Source organism: Leptodactylus fuscus, chromosome 11 (genome assembly GCF_031893055.1).
Source record: "Leptodactylus fuscus isolate aLepFus1 chromosome 11, aLepFus1.hap2, whole genome shotgun sequence".
Lineage (NCBI taxonomy): Eukaryota > Metazoa > Chordata > Amphibia > Anura > Leptodactylidae > Leptodactylus > Leptodactylus fuscus.
The window spans coordinates 80,299,243-80,321,506 of NC_134275.1; the positions used below are offsets into that span (position 1 = coordinate 80,299,243).

At 40.2% G+C, this 22,264-nt stretch overlaps 1 protein-coding gene across 1 annotated transcript; it reads right to left on the reverse strand.

Annotated features, from left to right (window-relative positions):
* Positions 1 to 500: 500 nt before the first annotated feature.
* On the reverse strand, positions 501 to 16,860 carry LOC142185237 (uncharacterized). Its single transcript, XM_075260530.1, has 9 exons — positions 16,776 to 16,860; positions 8,748 to 8,804; positions 7,737 to 7,805; positions 6,937 to 7,170; positions 6,169 to 6,891; positions 4,862 to 4,921; positions 3,513 to 3,842; positions 779 to 851; positions 501 to 541 (listed from the first exon to the last, which is right to left on the reverse strand). Exons 1-8 carry the CDS (start codon positions 16,834 to 16,836, stop codon positions 817 to 819), a joined length of 1,569 nt encoding a protein of 522 aa, XP_075116631.1. The 5' UTR covers positions 16,837 to 16,860; the 3' UTR covers positions 501 to 541; positions 779 to 816.
* Between the last annotated feature and the right edge of the window lie 5,404 nt (positions 16,861 to 22,264).

Consider the following 22,264-nt stretch of genomic DNA (forward strand, 5'->3'; position numbering starts at 1 on the left):
TTCACTTCGGCGAGGCGGGAGAAACCAAATCTGTGTCACTGTCACTTCTGGGGATCTTTCTTGCCCATTTTCATACCCAATACATACAATGGAACTTCTCCTTTTGGGCCTCTCCGCCCCTTTATTGTGCACCGCCCGTACTGAGCTTTTACACCCATTCCAAGCCTTTGACCAAAATTCACACCAGTTGCCCCCTCAGCTCACGAGTTATCCTCTGCAGGTTTTATTGCACATATTAAAAATACAAAATCACATTGAATGTTTTTTCTTTTTAACAAAAACTTGACAAACACTTTTTATGGCACAAGATGCCCCCGGGGCAGGAGCTTGGATGGTGGACTGGACGAGGGACGACAAAAGATCGGAAGCCGTCATCGGTGAGACCACGTGGACACGTCCCACGGACACGAGACAGAAGACGGGGCGGCCGGGGGGGCGGTACAAAAATAAATATATACATTTTTGAATTATTTATAAAAAAAACAAACAAAAAACTAAATCTTTGCTCTCGGAGTTTGGCAGCAGATTGAGGCGCGATGTCCTGCGGAGAAGAAGATGCGGTTGTTAGAAGGATCAGTGGGCAGGTACTTAGGGGGTTCTCGCCTATCAGAGTGGCGGGGGGCACAATATTTTTGAGACTTAGTTGACACAATATACAAGACAGATTTTCACTGCTGTGTGTGAATATACACGAAGGTCTCTTGGTCTGTCCATTAATTTAAGCCCCTTTTGACCCCCTTCTGGGCTCCCCTGGCTGTGGCGCCCCCTATAGTCCTACCTCTTTAATGATTTGTTCAGCGGCTCTTCATAGATTCTTCACCCGGACTGGGAAATTTGTTGCGGTCTAGATCCTGTATACAAAGACAGCGATAACCTCAGTATAAATCTACAGTCACCACAATGTATGCGACGTATAGAAACTGTAATGTCACACACATGTAATCTAAGGATAAGTAATGTAATGTATGTACACAGTGACCAGCAGAATAGTGAGCGCAGCTCTGGGGTATAATACAGGATAAGTAATGTAATGTATGTACACAGGGACTGTACCAGCAGAATAGTGAGCGCAGCTCTGGGGTATAATACAGGATAAGTAATGTAATGTATGTACACAGGGACTGTACCAGCAGAATAGTGAGCGCAGCTCTGGAGTATAATACAGGATAAGTAATGTAATGTATGTACACAGTGACTGCACCAGCAGAATAGTGAGCGCAGCTCTGGAGTATAATACAGGATAAGTAATGTAATGTATGTACACAGTGACTGCACCAGCAGAATAGTGAGCGCAGCTCTGGGGTATAATACAGGATAAGTAATGTAATGTATGTACACAGTGACTGTACCAGCAGAATAGTGAGCGCAGCTCTGGAGTATAATACAGGATAAGTAATGTAATGTATGTACACAGTGACTGTACGAGCAGAATAGTGAGCGCAGCTCTGGAGTATAATACAGGATAAGTAATGTAATGTATGTACACAGCGACTTCACCAGCAGAATAGTGAGCGCAGCTCTGGAGTATAATACAGGATAAGTAATGTAATGTATGTACACGGTGACTGTACCAGCAGAATAGTGAGCGCAGCTCTGGAGTATAATACAGGATAAGTAATGTAATGTATGTACACAGTGACTGCACCAGCAGAATAGTGAGCGCAGCTCTGGAGTATAATACAGGATAAGTAATGTAATGTATGTACACAGTGACTGCACCAGCAGAATAGTGAGTGCAGCTCTGGAGTATAATACAGGATAAGTAATGTAATGTATGTACACAGTGACTGCACCAGCAGAATAGTGAGCGCAGCTCTGGAGTATAATACAGGATAAGTAATGTAATGTATGTACACAGTGACTGTACCAGCAGAATAGTGAGCGCAGCTCTGGAGTATAATACAGGATAAGTAATGTAATGTATGTACACAGTGACTGTACCAGCAGAATAGTGAGCGCAGCTCTGCAGTATAATACAGGATAAGTAATGTAATGTATGTACACAGTGACTGTACCAGCAGAATAGTGAGCGCAGCTCTGGAGTATAATACAGGATAAGTAATGTATGTACACAGTGACTGCACCAGCAGAATAGTGAGCGCAGCTCTGGAGTATAATACAGGATAAGTAATGTAATGTATGTACACAGTGACTGCACCAGCAGAATAGTGAGCGCAGCTCTGGAGTATAATACAGGATACGTAATGTAATGTATGTACACAGTGACCGTACACACCAGAATAGTGAGCGCAGCTCTGGAGTATAATACAGGATAAGTAATGTAATGTATGTACACAGTGACTGTACCAGCAGAATAGTGAGCGCAGCTCTGGAGTATAATACAGGATAAGTAATGTAATGTATGTACACAGTGACCGTACACAGCAGAATAGTGAGCGCAGCTCTGGGGTATAATACAGGATAAGTAATGTAATGTATGTACACAGTGACTGCACCAGCAGAATAGTGAGCGCAGCTCTGGAGTATAATACAGGATAAGTAATGTAATGTATGTACACAGTGACTGCACCAGCAGAATATTGAGCGCAGCTCTGGAGTATAATACAGGATAAGTAATGTAATATATGTACACAGTGACTGCACCAGCAGAATAGTGAGCGCAGCTCTGGAGTATAATACAGGATAAGTAATGTAATGTATGTACACAGTGACTGTACCTGCAGAATAGTGAGCGCAGCTCTGGTGTATAATACAGGATAAGTAATGTAATGTATGTACACAGTGACTGTACCTGCAGAATAGTGAGCGCAGCTCTGGAGTATAATACAGGATAAGTAATGTAATGTATGTACACAGTGACTGTACCAGCAGAATAGTGAGCGCAGCTCTGGAGTATAATACAGGATAAGTAATGTATGTACACAGTGACTGCACCAGCAGAATAGTGAGCGCAGCTCTGGAGTATAATACAGGATACGTAATGTAATGTATGTACACAGTGACTGCACCAGCAGAATAGTGAGCGCAGCTCTGGAGTATAATACAGGATAAGTAATGTAATGTATGTACACAGTGACTGCACCAGCAGAATAGTGAGCGCAGCTCAGGAGTATAATACAGGATAAGTAATGTAATGTATGTACACAGTGACTGCACCAGCAGAATAGTGAGCGCAGCTCTGGAGTATAATACAGGATAAGTAATGTAATGTATGCACACAGTGACTGTACCTGCAGAATAGTGAGCGCAGCTCTGGAGTATAATACAGGGTAAGTAATGTAATGTATGTACACAGTGACTGTACCTGCAAAATAGTGAGTGCCGCTCTGGAGTATAATACAGGATATAACTGAGGATCAGTACAGGATAAGTAATGTATGTACAGAGCAACCCATTATACTCCTGTTTTTGTGGGGATTGGAGTATATTTACTACAGTACCCAGCATGCTCTAACAGTCTGACAGAATTAAATCACTTCTTCATTGTTATATTATAGAAGTCATCTAACAATAATAATGGTATCATCATCTACCGTGTTCTTGTCTCTTACCTGAACCTTGATTTTGGGACTGTTGGGACTGTTGGGTTTGAGAGAAACTTCCACCACTTGATCCTCCTTGATGTACTGAACCTCCACCAGAGACTTGGATGTTTTGGGAGAATCCGCCTCCAGTTCCTCCTCCACCACCTCCACTACTCATTGATCCATGGGATTGGGAGATCTGTGAGAACCCTCCTCCAGTTCCTCCAGAACCGCCACCAGTTCCTCCAGATCCACCACCGTGGGTTTGTGATACTTGGGAGATCCCACCACCTGTTCCCCCTGTTCCGCCTGTTCCACCAATATTTCCAGAGCCTCCAGTATGGGTTCCTTGACCAACTGTAAAGAAATTGAGATTCAATGAGTTACTGTGTAGCATATGGAACCCGATAATATACTTCAAGAATTTTGTCTGTATTTTTTCTCCAGATTTATTGGGTGAAATTTTCCCTACACAGTTATGGATGTTGTCCTTGGAGTCTCCATAGGGGTTGGAGTCCATTTGTGACTTGTAAGTGGTGCCACTTTGATGGAACGGTTAGTGATACGGCTAGCTTGTGACTAGGCCACCAATGGGACCTTGTCAGGAAAGTGTTGGCCCTTTGACTTGCTGGCCAGCATTGTCTCTCATGAAAAGGGAAATGAGGGTCCACTATAAACCCCATCATTTCAGTGGGGTGCATGGTGTGTGTACTGCAATGATCCCCAGGCTCAGAGGACAGTGCAAGTCGATCCCTGTTTTGGCTCCTGCAACAGGAACATGCCCATAGCCTTGTCCTACACCAGGGAGCATGCAAAGAAGACTAGAGCCCTTGCAATGGTGGGAGATGACAGAGTCTCCCTCTTGCCTGTGTAATGCCTGAAGCATGGTGCTATAGTGCCACGTGTGCACCCTTCTGGGGCCAAAGCAGAGAAGACCCAGCCTGTGAGAAAAATATAGACTGTGCCCCACAGAAGGTGGGTGCATGGGGGGAGAGGGAGTCTTCCTCCCCGTAGATCAGCCCATAGCAATAGACTGCTATGCAGAGCAAGTCCAAATAACCAGGCCACAGACCAGGCCCAACAACTATCAGGAACTATAAATACATTACATTCAGTGATCTGTACTAGATATATAAGGAAAACCGATCTGTTAGGGATCAGCAACCTTTGGCACTCCGACTATTTTGATGTTACACTTCTCTACGTCGCCGGCTGTTCTCAGGACTCTCCCAGAAGTGACTGGAGAACGCTGGGAGTTGTAGTCAGAAGAGCTGGAGTGCCGATCCCCGCTCCAGTGGATGACGGACCATACACCATGAAATAGATCCTTCATCCATTTTAAGATCATACATCCAGATCTTCAATGGGATCCTTACCTTGCTGGTTCTTTTTATCACAGCCGAGAGACACGGGAACGTCTTCTGGTTTTACACCCGCTGGGAAAAAAAAAATAATAAAGTGGAAAATCAGCAAATCAAAAATACATTCTCTAAATGTTACAATGTTGCATGGTGCTACCAAACTGGACTTAGATTAGAGAAGATCTCAGTGGGTCCCAACATTGGGACCAAGATACAGACACCAATGGTGGAAACTATGTGGCCATTGGGGGGGGGGGGTCCTAGTCACTCCTAGTTCTGTTCTCTATGACATAGCACAGCAAGAAACAGAGCAGTTCTCCCATCTCTAGAGGAATTGTAGCACCGTGCAAATGTTTTGGAACAAGCCTCCAAAGAAGATCTGAGCTTGGTTCTCCAACATGGCGGTGGGAACCCAGCTCTACCAAGAACTATCTGCAAGAACCAAGAAGAACTGATGGAAGGCAAAGGTCACCCCAAATGCTGATTGGATTTCCAGTTCTCTTTTCTTCATTCACTTCATTTTCTTCATTGACAACCATAAACTATTAACCCTTCTATCTCTGAAGACATTCCCACTTTGCTGCATTTTCCCCATGCCTGCCTAAAACCTTCGCACAGTCCTGTATGCTGTTAGCAAACAAGAGGTGTAGAACTTGACTAAGGGTCATGGAAAGAAGAACATGAAGGGGATATGGACATCTCTGTGTCCTGGATGGTAAAACACAACGCCATAATTGCTGGCCCGTTATGTTTCTTATACAAGACATCCCTTCTTCTCTATAGACCACAAAATATCAGCAAAATGTCAAAACAAGAAGTTTTCTGACTTTGTAACTCTAAAATAATGGAATGGAGACCAGTGTCAGATGAGTCTCTCAAAAATATTAACCAATCCTCCCCTATTTATCTGGATTCCATACATAGGAGTGATCTTACTGGTGCCATGAAGTCTCCAGACACGTTCCCCATAGCATAAGACTGGCCCACCAGATTACTAGATCTACTAGGATCTTCTGATCTAACACAATAATGGTCCAAAAGAAGAAATCCAACTTTGAAGCATACTATGGTCTATTTCTAAGGCGTTGTTGAAAGGTTGACCCCCGAATCAATGTATCTGGTGGGCCCAAGGAACCTCAGTCCAACATTGGTTCCCTACGTAACCAAGAACTCTGCTGGTGTCATGAAGACCATAGCAGGAGACAACTACAACTATAAATTCATTGTAGAGGGCAAATAGTATTATGGCAATCTGAATATTTGTGAAAAATTTGGGTAAACCCCTGAAAACATCAATTATTAATTATTACCAATATAGTTACCTGGCAGCTTAAAAGAGCTTGAAGCACTACCACCAGACATACTGGAACCACCGCCCATAGAACTTCCACCTTGAAACTGTCCAGATCCACCAGCAACGCCACCTCCTCCACCGAATGAGCCTCCACCTCCTCCACCGAATGAGCCTCCACCTCCTCCACCGAATGAGCCTCCACCTCCTCCACCGAATGAGCCTCCACCTCCTCCACCGAATGAGCCTCCACCTCCTCCACCGAATGAACCTCCACCTCCTCCAACGAATGAACCTCCACTTCCGGGCCTCTGACCAAATGAGCCTCCACCTCCTCCAACAGATGAACCTCCACCTCCGGAACTCTGTCCAATTGAGCTTCCACCTCCTCCAGAAAATGAACCTCCACCTCCGGAACTCTGTCCAAATGAGCTGCCACCAGATGACTGAGAAAATGAACCACCTCCGGAACTGTGGCTAAATGATCCTCCAGCATGGCCTGGGACAATTTTACCTGGTACAATAACGACATTATGTACAGAAGAGCCTCCACCTCCAACTGCTGATGCAGAAAATGAACTACTGGAACTGGATGATGAGCCACTCTGCATAAAAGAGCCTCCACTTATTCCAACAACGCTTCCTCCACGCGGTGGGACAACTTGACCCGATCCAACATTGACAACGTTCAGATGGGAAGAGCTACCACCTGTGCCTCCACCTGTTGAAATGAATTGGGAGCTTCCTCCTCCACCTCCTGCAGAGCTACTTTGGACAAATGCTCCTCCACCTCCACCACCTCTTCCTCCTCCACCTCCTCCTCCACCTCCTCCACCACCGCCGCCTCCTCCACCACCGCCGCCTCCTCCACCACCGCCGCCTCCTCCACCTCCTCCTCCTCCTCCAGCTGCCCAGGAGCCGCCACCACTTTGCATGCTGCCTCCTTGGATAATTGTGTTGGTCTGTACCACCTGGGAGCCACTTCCACCACTTGAAGATACACTCATAGACCCTCCTGAAGATCCAGATTGACCTGAAAGAACCAAAGGAAAAGCCGTGAAGCGATCCCTGATGAGTGAACAATGACTCAAGCATGCGATCTTCAATGGCCTCTCATCTTGAGCTACTTTGTAAAGGCCTTAGATATAGGATCTTCTGACCTTCACATGAAGAGCCGTATTCACGATTCTCTTTGCTTTTATGGCTTCCTAGGTATATGGTCTTATCTCCTAACACCCCCTGCTGATTCAGTGTATGGATAAAGTTCTCTCTACATATGGTAGCCTGAAATATGGTCTCAGCATGCCTAATAAACCAGCAGAATTCTGAATACAGCTCTGGATGCGACTGATATAACTGAAAGTATTCAAGAATAATACTCATTTGAATATACTGTACATGAGTAAGATGCAACAGGACCTCCGGACCTTCAATTAGACTCAGATCCGATTCTGACCCTATGCACATGTCCTCTCTTTCGGACTCATCTCACCATGAATGGTCCATCATCATAATAATGGACATACCATGTAGTTGTCTAGGAAGGACTGATAACGGTAGAATGTGCATGTCTTTACCAATGAGGACCAAAATACCCACCAGCAGAGGCGCTGGAGATCTGGATGAATTCTGGATTCCCATCACATACAGAGTACTTTGCAAGGGGATCTGCCGAAACCGGAGAAGAAAGTGAAAAATAGAGAAAACAATAGTGAATGGGTTATAATAATATACTGAAGAAATAGTGAACAAAACACAATCTATGTCTGTCAATTCTATCTATCTATCTCCTATCTATCTATCTATCTATCTATCTATCTATCTATCTATCTATCTATCTATCTATCTATCTATCATCTATCTATCTATCTCCTATCTATCTATCGCCTATCTATCTATCTATCTATCTATCTATCTATCTATCTATCTATCTCCTATCTATCTATCATCTATCTATCTATCTATCTATCTATCTATCTATCTATCATCTATCTATCTATCTCCTATCTATCTATCTATCTATCTATCTATCTATCTCCTATCTATCTATTTATCTATCTATCTCCTATTTATCTATCTATCTATCTATCTATCTATCTATCTATCTATTATCTATCTCCTATCTATCTATCTATCTATCTATCTATCTATCTATCTCCTATCTATCTATTATCTATCTATCTCCTATCTATCTATCTATCTATCTATCTATCTATCTATCTATCTATCTCCTATCTATCTATCTATCTATCTATCTATCTATCTATCTATCTATCTATCTATCATCTATCTATTTATCTATCTATCTCCTATCTATCATCTATCTATCTATCTATCTATCTATCTATCTATCTATCTATCTATCTATTATCTATCTATCATCTATCTATCTATCTATCTATCTATCTATTATCTATCTATCATCTATCTATCTATCTATCTATCTATCTATCTATCTATCTCCTATCTATCTATCTATCTATCTATCTCCTATCTATCTATCTATCTATCTATCTATCTATCTATCTCCTATCTATCTATCTATCTATCTATCTATCGATCTATCTATCTCCAGGCCAGTATTACATACTGTATATACTTGTTACCTACCTGAAGGCCCGGACAGTTGGTGGGTCGGGCTCCTGCAAAACTTCTGAGCAGCGGAATCTGCAAAGAAAATAACTATCATGAAGTATATAGCGTTACATAACTGTGTATATATACTGTATAATATATGTGTATTCTACTGTGCCAAAGATTTAGGAAGGTTCTAAGCTCAACATCATCCAGTCTGGGATTGGTGAGGTAAGAATTGATTCTTTTACCCTATTGTGAGTAGAGTTGAGCGATCGGGACCGGATTGGTGATCAAGTAAATTTCACGATCGCGATCAGAATTCCGATCCCGATCTTTTTAGGCGGGATTGAGGTCGGAGGTTATTTTCCACAATGCTTTGCTACTAGAGATCAGCAAGTACTATTCGAATCTGCCGTTTCGAATAGCACGCTCCCGTAGGAATGAATGGACGCAGCTGGCACACAGCCTGTGCCGGCGTCCGGCTGCTTAACCCCCTGCGCGCTGGCTGCGTCCATTCATTCCTATGGCATAGCAGGGAGGAAACAGAAGAGTGGATAGTATCTAAGCATAGATCTACGTAGATCTCAGATGTAGCAGAGCTGAGTATACGGTAAAGCAGGGATGAAGCAGAAGAGTAGATAGACAAGTCAATGTACAGTAATGCAGATGTAGCAGAGTCCAGTATACAACACAGCAGGGAGGAAATAGAATAGTATAGTCCAGTAGAAACCAAGTAGTCCACTTACCTGCACAGATCCGCTGCCGCTGTCGCTCCCCATTCTTCTCGCTCCTCTTCTCTCTCATTTGCAGGCCTTCAGAGCACCGTGCGCACCCCTAGAACCCAGGTTAGTGTTACAGACCTAGGAAGAAGGCGGGGCTTGAGGCTTAGGAGAGTGTGGGCGGGTACTGGGAGGGAGACATGAGTGATGCACTCACATCTCCCCGCCCTGTATCTGCCCACACTCTGCTAAGCCACAACAAGCCCCGCCTACTCCCAGCATCTCTAACACTAGCCTAGGGAGTCGGGAGTGCGCACGGCGCTCTGAAGGCCTGTACATGAGAGAACCGGACTGAGAAAAACGAGGAGCGACAGCGGCAGCGGATCTGAGCAGGTAAGTGGACACCAGGGAGGACAATGTAGTCGGAGGATTTTTTTAAATCACTACACAGCGTGGAGAGTAAACATTAATGCGTTCAGTTTTTGGACTCCTCGCTGTGTAATGAATAGGATCGTTTTTAAAATCCGATCTTCGATTATTAAAAAAATCCCATTGACTTGCATTAGGATCGGAATTGGGATCGGATGGAAAATGATCGGACATCGGATTTTAAAAATGATCCTGAAATCTCAAGATCGGCTCAACCCTAATTGTGAGCCCTTGGACCCGTTTAAGCTCCACAAATCCTGATTATTTAATTTTCTGGTATCTGTGAAGTCAATTTTGCAAAATTAATCATCTCCGCACCAATTCCTAGGAAAATAAAGATGTGTTTGTGAAGTCTCCAGACTGGACGGCAAAGTAGAATTGTCACTTTCTATTTCCTGACTGCTACATTGTATTCGGCCCTGACAGATCCAAAGATGGCGGCAATAATCCTGCTCAATCCCTGCAGACTATAATATTAACCTAGTCAGGCCCAGATTGTCCTGCACTCTCAGAGTTATGGCTGCGGAAATCCAGATAGTCTTCTGTCATTTTATTAATATATAACCTATATATAATATATATCCTAAAAACAAAGTAAAACTCAGAGATTTTAATTTTTACAATTATTTTTGCAGGAAAACATTTCTTAAATATAACTGATAACTTTAAAAAAAATAAATTATTCCACATAAATCGTGTAAAATATGTAATTTTTTTGTTGCTTTTTTTACTTTTGAGAAAATTGTATCCTATATAAAGGCATCATAGACAAGGCAGCTATAATCTACCGGCATTCTAAGGTCACACAACTATCTATCTATCTATCTATCTATCTATCTCCTATCTATCTATCTATCTATCTATCTATCTATCTATCTATCTCCTATCTATCTATCTATCTATCTATCTATCATCTATCTATCTATCTATCTATCTATCTCCTATCTATCTATCTATCTCCTATCTCTCTATCTATCTCCTATCTATCTATCTATCTATCTATCTATCTATCTATCTCCTATCTATCTATCTATCTATCTATCTATCTATCTCCTATCTATCTATCTATCTATCTATCTATCTCCTATCTGTCTATCTATCTATCTATCTATCTATCTATCTCCTATCTATCTATCTATCTATCTATCTATCTATCTCCTATCTATCTATCTATCTATCTATCTATCTATCTATCTATCTCCTATCTATCTATCTATCTATCTATCTATCTATCTATCTATCTATCTATCTCCTATCTATCTATTTCCTATCTATCTATCTATCTATCTATCTATCTATTTCCTATCTATCTATCTATCTATCTATCTATCTATCTCCTATCTATCTATCTATCTATCTATCTATCTATCTATCTCCTATCTATCTATCTATCTATCTCCTATCTATTTATCTATCTATCTATCTATCTATCTATCTATCTATCTATCCATCTCCTATCTATCTATCTATCTATCTATCTCCTATCTATCTATCTATCTATCTATCTATCTAACTATCTATCTATCTCCTATCTATCTATCTATCTATCTATCTATCTATCTATCTATCATCTATCTATCTATCTATCTCCTATCTATCTATCTATCTATCTATCTATCCATCTCCTATCTATCTATCTATCTATCTATCTATCTATCTATCTATCATCTATCTATCTATCTATCTATCTATCTATCTATCTATCTCCTATCTATCTATCTATCTATCTATCTATCCATCTCCTATCTATCTATCTATCTATCTATCTCCTATCTATCTATCTATCTATCTATCTATCTATCTAACTATCTATCTATCTCCTATCTATCTATCTATCTATCTATCTATCATCTATCTATCTATCTATCTATCTATCTATCTATCTATCTATCTATCTATCTATCTCCTGTATCTATCTATCTATCTATCTATCTATCTATCTATCTATCTATCTATCCATCTCCTATCTATCTATCTATCTATCTATCTATCTATCTATCATCTATCTATCTATCTATCTATCTATCTATCTATCTATCTCCTATCTATCTATCTATCTATCTATCTATCTATCTATCTATCCATCTCCTATCTATCTATCTATCTATCTATCTATCTATCTATCTATCTATCTCCTGTATCTATCTATCTATCTATCTATCTATCTATCTATCTATCTATCTATCCATCTCCTATCTATCTATCTATCTATCTATCTATCTATCTATCTATCATCTATCTATCTATCTATCTATCTATCTATCTCCTATCTATCTATCTATCTATCTATCTATCTCCTATCTATCTATCTATCTATCTATCTATCTATCTATCTATCTCCTATCTATCTATCTATCTATCTATCTATCTATCTATCTCCTATCTATCTATCTATCTATCTATCTATCTCCTATCTATCTATTTCCTATCTATCTATCTATCTATCTATCTATCTATTTCCTATCTATCTATCTATCTATCTATCTATCTATCTATCTATCTCCTATCTATCTATCTATCTATCTATCTCCTATCTATCTATCTATCTATCTATCTATCTCCTATCTATTTATCTATCTATCTATCTATCTATCTATCCATCTCCTATCTATCTATCTATCTATCTATCTATCTATCTCCTATCTATCTATCTATCTATCTATCTAACTAACTATCTATCTATCTCCTATCTATCTATCTATCTATCTATCATCTATCTATCTATCTATCTATCTATCTCCTATCTATCTATCTATCTATCTATCTATCTATCCATCTCCTATCTATCTATCTATCTATCTATCTATCTATCTCCTATCTATCTATCTATCTATCTATCTAACTAACTATCTATCTATCTCCTATCTATCTATCTATCTATCTATCATCTATCTATCTATCTATCTATCTATCTCCTATCTATCTATCTATCTATCTATCTATCTATCTATCTCCTATCTATCTATCTATCTATCTATCTATCTATCTATCTATCTATCCATCTCCTATCTATCTATCTATCTATCTATCTATCTATCTCCTATCTATCTATCTATCTATCTATCTATCTATCTATCTATCTAACTATCTATCTATCTCCTATCTATCTATCTATCTATCTATCTATCTATCTATCTATCTATCATCTATCTATCTATCTATCTATCTATCTATCTATCTATCTATCTATCTATCTCCTGTATCTATCTATCTATCTATCTATCCATCTCCTATCTATCTATCTATCTATCTATCTATCATCTATCTATCTATCTATCTATCTCCTATCTATCTATCTATCTATCTATCTATCTATCTATCCATCTCCTATCTATCTATCTATCTATCTATCTATCTATCTATCTATCTCCTATCTATCTATCTCCTATCTATCTATCTATCTATCTATCATCTATCTATCTATCTATCTATCTATCTCCTATCTATCTATCTATCTATCTATCTATCTATCTATCTATCTCCTATCTATCTATCTATCTATCTATCTATCTCCTATCTATCTATCTATCTATCTATCTATCTATCTATCTCCTATCTATCTATCTATCTATCTATCTATCTATCTATCTATCTCCTATCTATCTATCTATCTATCTATCTATCTATCTATCTATCTATCTCCTATCTATCTATCTATCTCCTATCTATCTATCTATCTATCTATCTATCTATCTATCTATCTCCTATCTATATATCTATCTATCTCCTATCTATCTATCTATCTATCTATCTATCTATCTATCTATCTATCTCCTATCTATCTATCTATCTATCTATCTATCTATCTATCTATCTCCTATCTATCTATCTCCTATCTATCTATCTATCTATCTATCTATCTATCTATCTATCTATCTCATATCTAAATTACATTATCTTCCCCCACTTTGGGCCTATATTACATCTGTTATTTGGATTGTCACCATGTGGTATATAAGGACTAGCTACAATGTGACCCACACTCAGTCATCATGGCTACACGCCCTATCACACCCTTACGGTATACCAATAATTTGCTGCCTAAGCACATATTAGGGAAAACGCCCTTCAGAGATGCCAACCGCACCATGTCATGAGTTGTTGTGACCAGTATCCAAAAGTACCAAAGAGACTCATGGGAAAGCTCTTATATAAGCAGGTGTCATAGAAGCTTGGCTTCATAAAAAGTCACTTCTTCCGCCACTCCCCCTTCAAACAGTGGATCTTGGGCTCTCCCCTCCATCTACTCCCCTGGCTGGACTCCATCCCCGCCTTCTCCGTGCGGGCGCACCCTGCTATTAGACCCACTCTGACGATATGCAAATCGCTCTTCCGCAGAGAACAGATCTCGCCCTCTCTGTCCCCCATGTTCCTGCCTTTCCAGGTGGCGGGTGTTGCAGCTCTCCCATTATCTCTCCTCGCTGCCCAGCCCTGAGGGTTATGATAGACCCCTTACAGATTTTGAGAAGGCCTGCTATGGCTCTGGCTTGCTCAGACACTCCGCTAGGGCATGTATCCCGGTGCTCTTGAATTCATCCAGTCCGCCTTCTCTTTGCCACTGGATTCATAAAGTGGAGGACATTCAGAGCATGGAGGATCTCACACCATGGATTATCTTTCAGGGTTCATCATCACCATCTCTTTTCTCTCCCTCCCTATTTCTCCTTTTTTTCTCTCTTCTCCTCCTTCCCTCCTCCCCCCGTTTTATTTGTCCTGGGGTTGCCCTTGGTCTTTCTTTCACTTGAATGTATTTACTTTGCCCTGTTTCACTTCTGGTACCTGTTCTTTTTTCCCCCAGGTCCTGTATCTCATTGTTTTGTGTTGTTTATTCTTTTTATTTTTCTTATGAATAAAGAAATTATAAAAAAAAAAAAAAAAAAAAAGTCACTTCTTGTAACGTTGAAACCTTCATATAGAAAGTCACTTCATACAATTTTATCTGTAAAGAAAATCACTTCCTGCAACTTTAACATTAAAGAGCATCACCTTCATGTAACTTTAAGCTTATAGAAAGTAACTCTTTGAGATTCAATACCTAAAAAAACACTTTAACCTTAAAGAAATTAACTTCTTGCAATTTTATCCTTAAGCAACATCCCTTCCTGTAACTGTAGCCTTAAAGAAAGTCACTTCATGCAACTTTGTAGGTTACAGGTCCTAATGGTAGGTTGTTGCTTCCATGTATTCCTATGGGTCTGGGGTTGTGCATTGTTCCTCTATGTCAGGAGAAGGGAACCTACGGCTCTCCAGCTGTTGCAAAACTACAACTCCCAGCATGCATACTGGCTCTGCTGTTCTTGGAACTCCCATGGAAGTGAATGGAGCATGCTGGGAGTTGTAGTTTTGCAGCAGCCGGCGAGCTGAAGGTTCCCTACCCCTGTTCTATGTGCTGGGGCTCATTACATAGTTGAAGCCATCGGCTCAGCACCATGGACAGGGCTTTGGTATATTGCAGCTGGTGACATTGTTTGCAGATAACGTTCTTATCATGTTCCTTTATAGCCAATTCTGCTATTTATGCATTAACTTATTTCACAATATGTGGTCATTGGAGAATCTATATCTGTATCTCTATAGATCTATAAAAACCTTTATACAATAAAAATTCCATCCAAATTTTATCAATACCGGCCACTGGCTCTGCATGAGAATAATGGAAGGACTGAAGTTTTTATATATTTTACTAATTGTTTTCTGGAGGATTTTACAAAAAATACAAAACTGTTTTTTTTTTTTTTTTTAACAAAAATAAAGTACAAATCTTGCTAAAATCGGTTACAGAATATCATGTATAGTAAAGGTGGAATACTACAGGAGCACGTATGAATTATCCAGCGGTAAAGCCGCAGAAACATACGGGAATATAAAAAACGAAATCGAGTTCCAATAGTAAAAAAAAAAAATTAAATAATTGTAACCAATTGTTTTATAGGTTTTGTATAATAAAAATATTCAAATAAATATAAAAAATACAAATGATAAGAAAAAGAACATTTTTACCAATATTATTACTACTAATATTTCATAATGAAGAATAGTAATAAATTAATAATAATGACGACGATGAAATAATAATAATAATAATAATAATAATAATAATAATAATAATAATAATGATATTATTATAATGAATAATAAAATAATAATAATAATAATAATAATAATAATAATAATAATAAAATGAATAATAAAATAATAATAATAATAAATTATACTAATAGTGAAATAATAGTAACAATGATGAATTCTACTATTACTAATTGATAATATTAACACTAAAACTAATAAAATAATAAAACTAATAATAATAATAATAATAATAATAATAATAATAATAATAATAATAATAATAATACTATTAGTAATGAATAATACATTATGAATTACAGTAATACTACTACTAAATATTATTATTATTATTATTATTATTATTATTATTGATAATAATTACGGCTAATAATAATGAATGCTAATAGTAACAATAAATATTACTAATAATACTATGACTAATCAAATAATAACACAGAATAGCAATAATAATTCTAATTCTGATACTGATAATAATAGCAATAATTCTGATAATGATAAAATATTAATCTTAATTAATATTAAGAATCAATAGTAGTAACATAGTAACGACTGCAGGTACTGATGATGCTGAAGAATAATGATAATAACCATGAAAATGAAGAATATTAAATACTACTATTAATAATAATAATAATAATCAGTAATTATAATAATTTTGTTAGACGCGTAGCATAGTAGAAATAGAGAAAGATAAAACAGTTACGCTCCGAGGTCACCGATGTCGATACTATGGCTGGATTTTTCCCCCCTTTTACATTGAATACTATATAATATTGTATATCCCCCCTCCCCCACCTTCTCTTATCTACCCCCCTATACTTACTGCAGATACACAGCACTGCCGCCCAGCACAGGACGGCCCGCACCTGACCAGACCTGCTCATCCTGGTGTTTGGACGTCTCCTATTTTGCCAGCACAGGATCTCATGTTCACCAAGCCAGTGTCATATATATAGAGCTGGCTCAGTGGGAGGGGACGCCGCGTCTCTTGGTTTGGCTTGTATCCTGGGATGAGCCTGACAAAGCATGCCTCATGAGGGTGTGAGAGGAGCTCAGGGAGCTGACACCCATGGGTGCGACTGTTTATGGCTCTGCTTTTATTTCTATCCCAAAACAAGCAACCCAGCAGTTATAGGGTGGAGATTCTTGTGATTCATTCGTCCTACAGATGCTACTTTCTCCCCCTCCTTGTCCTCTGCTGTATCCCGCTGTCTCACCTTATTTCCCTATTAATCTTCATTAGTTTGTGTCAATCAGTCTCGTTGTTTCTAAATAACAGTTTCGGTTACTTTTGTATTTGCCCTGTCTTATATTCTCCTTATTGTCCTCGCTTAGCCTCGTCTCTGCGTCTTATTCTCCCGCTCTCTTATTGTTTCACATCTTCCTCTTTATTGTATTTTTTATTCTGTTTTGTTTCTTTATTTTGTCTTTTTTTTCTATATCTTTGCTCTTTTTGAATCTATTATAGGAATTGGGAAAGAGGCGAAAAACTGTCAGATTAGGTGATGCATCATTCTGGTTAATGAGAGTCTTACTGTCTCCACACTTTACTGTCTCTACTCTTTACTGTCTCTGCTCTTTACTGTCTCCGCACTTTACTATCTCTGCACTTTACTGTCTCCGCACTTTACTATCTCTGCACTTTACTGTCTCCGCACTTTACTGTCTCCGCACTTTACTATCTCTACTCTTTACTGTCTCTGCACTTTACTATCTCTGCACTTTACTATCTCTACTCTTTACTGTCTCTGCACTTTACTATCTCTGCACTTTACTGTCTCTGCACTTTACTGTCTCTACTCTTTACTGTCTCCGTACTTTACTATCTCTACTCTTTACTGTCTCTGCACTTTACTATCTCTACTCTTTACTGTCTCTGCACTTTACTATCTCTACTCTTTACTTTCTCTGCACTTTACTATCTCTGCACTTTACTATCTCTACTCTTTACTGTCTCTGCACTTTACTATCTCTACTCTTTACTGTCTCTGCACTTTACTATCTCTGCACTTTACTCTCTCCGCACTTTACTTTCTCTGCACTTTACTATCTCTGCACTTTACTATCTCTACTCTTTACTGTCTCTGCACTTTACTATCTCTACTCTTTACTATCTCTGCACTCTACTATCTCTGCACTTTACTGTCTCTTAGTCTTACTGTCTCCGCACTTTACTGTCTCTTAGTCTTACTATCTCTGCACGTTACTGTTTCTGCAATTCACTGTCTTTTAGTCTTACTGTCTCTGCACTTTACTATCACTGCACTTTACTATCTCTGCACTTTACTGTCTCTGCACTTTACTATCACTGCACTTTACTATCTCTGCACTTTACTGTTTCTGCACTTTACTGTCTCCATACTTTACTGTCTCTGCACTTTACTACCTCTGCACTTTACTACCTCTGCATTTTACTGTCTCTGCACTTTACTACCTCTGCACTTTACTATCTCTGCACTTTACTACCTCTGCACTTTACTACCTCTGCACTTTACTACCTCTGCATTTTACTGTCTCTGCACTTTACTATCTCAGCACTTTACTGTCTCTTAGTCTTACAGAAATCATTACACATCCGTCCAAGCAGAGACAGTGGGTGTAATGGTGTAATGGTGGCGCCCCCTGTGTTTGGATGGTAGACACTGTGGCAAATGCTTGTGCTTGTTGGCAGATAAAATGATGGTCTCTACTGATGATCTGTCTCGGCCGCCCGGAGCCTGTTCACCATGTGTGTACCTTCTGTATGCAACACCACCTAACAACTAAGTCCAAGTGGCACAGATGGCAGGAAATTTATCGAAACAACCATATTTTCTATCATCTTGGCAATATGTCTTTGAGTGTGTTGTAGAGTCATGTCTAGCAGTCAGTGATCTCTCACCAAGAGGTACATTACCTAAAAGTAGCCTCTGAGAGCTTTTTACTGGGAACAGGGAAAGTACTTTTTACACCCTCATTTGGTAAGACCCAGTGTCTGACCAGACCACACCAGTACCGTATATACTCGAGTATATACAGTAATCATTTACATCCCTGCCCCAGACATATATGCAGCACGTTTAGCATCATTTATTCTTTACATTCTCCATCTATTTCTGTATAAGAATATAAAAGTAATAAACAAAACACAACGAAGTCAACGGAAATGGTTTCTCTCATTTCTGTATATTCCTACACTACGTGTCCTCCATATCTACACGATACATACTTCAGTCTTGGGCCAAGCTTTTGTGACCTCTTATTCTAAACTCCCAGACATTAATATAGACTTACTCTTCACTTTCTTTGAGTCTTTCAGGAAAGTTTTCAAAAAACATTTTGGAGGTATTGGAGGGAATTTTTGCCCATTTATCCAAAAGATCACTTGTGAGATGAGTCCCTGATGTTGGATGAGATGGGCCGGCTCACAATCTCTGTTCTGGTCCATCCTTTGGGCGTTGGATGGGGTTTCAGTCGGGGCTCTGTGCGCGGACAGTCAAGTTCTTTGACATTAAACCCATCAATTGGGTCTTTACGGACCTTGCTTTGTGCACTGCGGCTAAAAGAACCTCCACAAACTGTTCCCACAAATTTAGAAGTCACAATTGTCCGAAAAGTCTTGGCCTGGTGAAATGTTACAAAAGAGTCCACTGAACAACCTCATAGCATTACCCCTCCTCCAGCAAACTTTATAGCTGGTACAATGTAGTCGGGCAGGTGACGTTCTCCTAACGTTCACCAAACCAGACCTGTCCATCAGAATGACAGTATAGATGTGAGATGGGGTCACTACACAGAACACGTTTCCACTGGTCCGGACTCTGGTGGCCACTTTGTGCTTTCTCCTGCTCGCTCTGGCGCTTGTTATTGTGCTCGGTGATATACAGCTTGCAGGCAGTTGCCTGGCCATGGACACCCAGACCATGAAGCTCCTGGTGGGCACAATGTTTGTGCTGATGGTAATGCCAGTGGAGCTTTGTAACTCTACAGCCATTGAGGTTGGTCACATTCCCCCACTCGGCCCCTCGCTCTGTAACTCTCCGTGGTCTCGCCATATGTTGTAACTCATTTGCTGCACTGTGGCTAACCTCCCTAGATGTGGACGCAAAAGAAACATGGACGAGAGATTTCACCGCAAGATTGTGCGGATGGCGGATAAAGAACCTCGACTAACATCCAAACAAGTCCAAGCTGCCCTGCAGTCCGAGGGTACAACAGTGTCACCCCGTACTATCCAGCGTCAGCGTCTGAATGAGAAGGGACTGTATGGTAGGAGACCCAGGAAGACCCCACTTCTTACCCAGAGACAGAAGCCAGGCTGGAGTTTGCCAAAACTTACCTGAGAAAGCCAAAACCGTTCTGGAAGAATGTTCTCTGGTCAGAGGAGACAAAAGTAGGAAAAGGCCTCAACATAGAGATTACAGGGAAAAAAGAGAGAAGAAGACGCCCCCTACAGTCAGACATGGCGGAGGTCCCTGATGGTTTGGGGTTGCTTTGCTGCCTCTGGCACTGGACTGCTTGACCGTGTGCATGGCATTATGAAGTCTGAAGACGACCATCACATTGTGCAGCATCATGTAGGGCCCAGTGTGAGAAAGCGGGGTCTCCCTCAGAGGTCAGGGCTCTTCCAGCAGGACAAGGACCCAAAACACACTTCAGGTCAGCACTAGAAAATGGTGGTGAGAGAAAGCCCTGGAGACTTGTAAAGTGGCGGCAATGAGTCCAGCCCTGAACCCCATAGAACACCTGTGGGGGAGGGAGAGAGATCTCTTGGTGGCAGTTTGGAGAAGGCCCCCTTCACATCTCAGGGGGGACCGCGAGCAGGAGCCAAAGAAGAAGGGTCTAAGATTCCAGCAGAGCCTTGTAAGAAACTCATTGCTGGTTAGCGGAAGCGGTTGTGTGCAGTTATTGTGTCTAAAGGTTGTGCGACCAAGTATTAGGCTGAGGGCGCCAATACTTCTGTCCGCACCAGTTTTGGAGTTTTGTGTAAAATGATCAATGATGTGACTTTTTTTTCATTCTCTTTTGTGTTTTTTTCATTGCAAGCAAAATAACTGAAGATATTACCAAAGAGTTTGTGCTGTGTAATCATTATCTGGGGGACACCGAGGATTATCTGACAGGACTGCAGGGGGCGATACTTATACTGTATATACCCTGTGTCACTTATATACTATATAAGAGTCTGTGCTGTGTAATCATTATCTGGGGGACACCGAGGATTATCTGACAGGACTGCAGGGGGGCGATACTTTTGGCCAACACTGTATGTCATATGTGAAGGAGAAGCTTTTCTTGCCTCTTCAGTAGCAGATCCACCTACAGTATATACTCCCTTGTATACGTTATATTTTTTATTCCTTGCTCTGTATTACACTTATGGAGAGTCATCTCTATAAACCACATAAGTGATCAGTCACGTGTACATGCCATATACCATAGCAGACATCCGTCCTCACTATACATTATATTACATATTATTACCCTGGACCCTGAAACTCGTAAAGGCTGAGCCATGTACAGGGAACTTCTTAGAAGTCACAGAGGTTTTTACTAGTCCTTATTCCCAATTATATCCCTGTAAAATATCCTGTATATTATATGTGATAATCATAGTCCTGAGCGATTATATGGCTGTAGTATCAGACATGTCATTGTCCTGGTGACTCAGGTGCTAGACATGGCAGGGAGTCATTATTATAGGGCTATGACAGTGTGTGGCGTCAGGTCTCTGCTACTATTCACCCTGAGCTAGAGGGACGTAGCAGGCGGCAAACCGTAACTTGTGACCTGCCGAGACCACGTTACATCAAGGTGTTAATGTGAAGGTACCAAAGCCAAGGGGTGCACAAACATACACCCTGCACATGCCTGGACTATTGTCACTATTCCCCTCCCCCTAATTACAATCCATCTAATTCCATCCCCGGCAGTGAATGTTACAGATCTGACGGATATTCTGTGCATTAGTCAGAGTTGTCAGGACGTCACAGGTGTCAGAGTCACACATGATGGGACTGTGTGGGAAATCCTATTGTTTAGGAATCCGGTGAACATTAGTGGGATTATTAGGAGCTCAATGACGGTTGTCAGTGATATAATGGTGGCAGGTTTTGTGTAGGTTGCAGGAAAAAATTCTAAAACGTGATCCTTGTAAATCTGCAGCCGAAATCTGCTTTAGATTTAGAGGGGTGGCCATCTTAATGTATTTGGCCTATACTGTATGACCATATAGTATGACCTGGTAAATGTGAGCCATAGTGAAGGTGAACAGATCCCGGTCATATACACGTTCAGATATGTGGTTATACAGGGTCAGATTTCTAGAAGGTT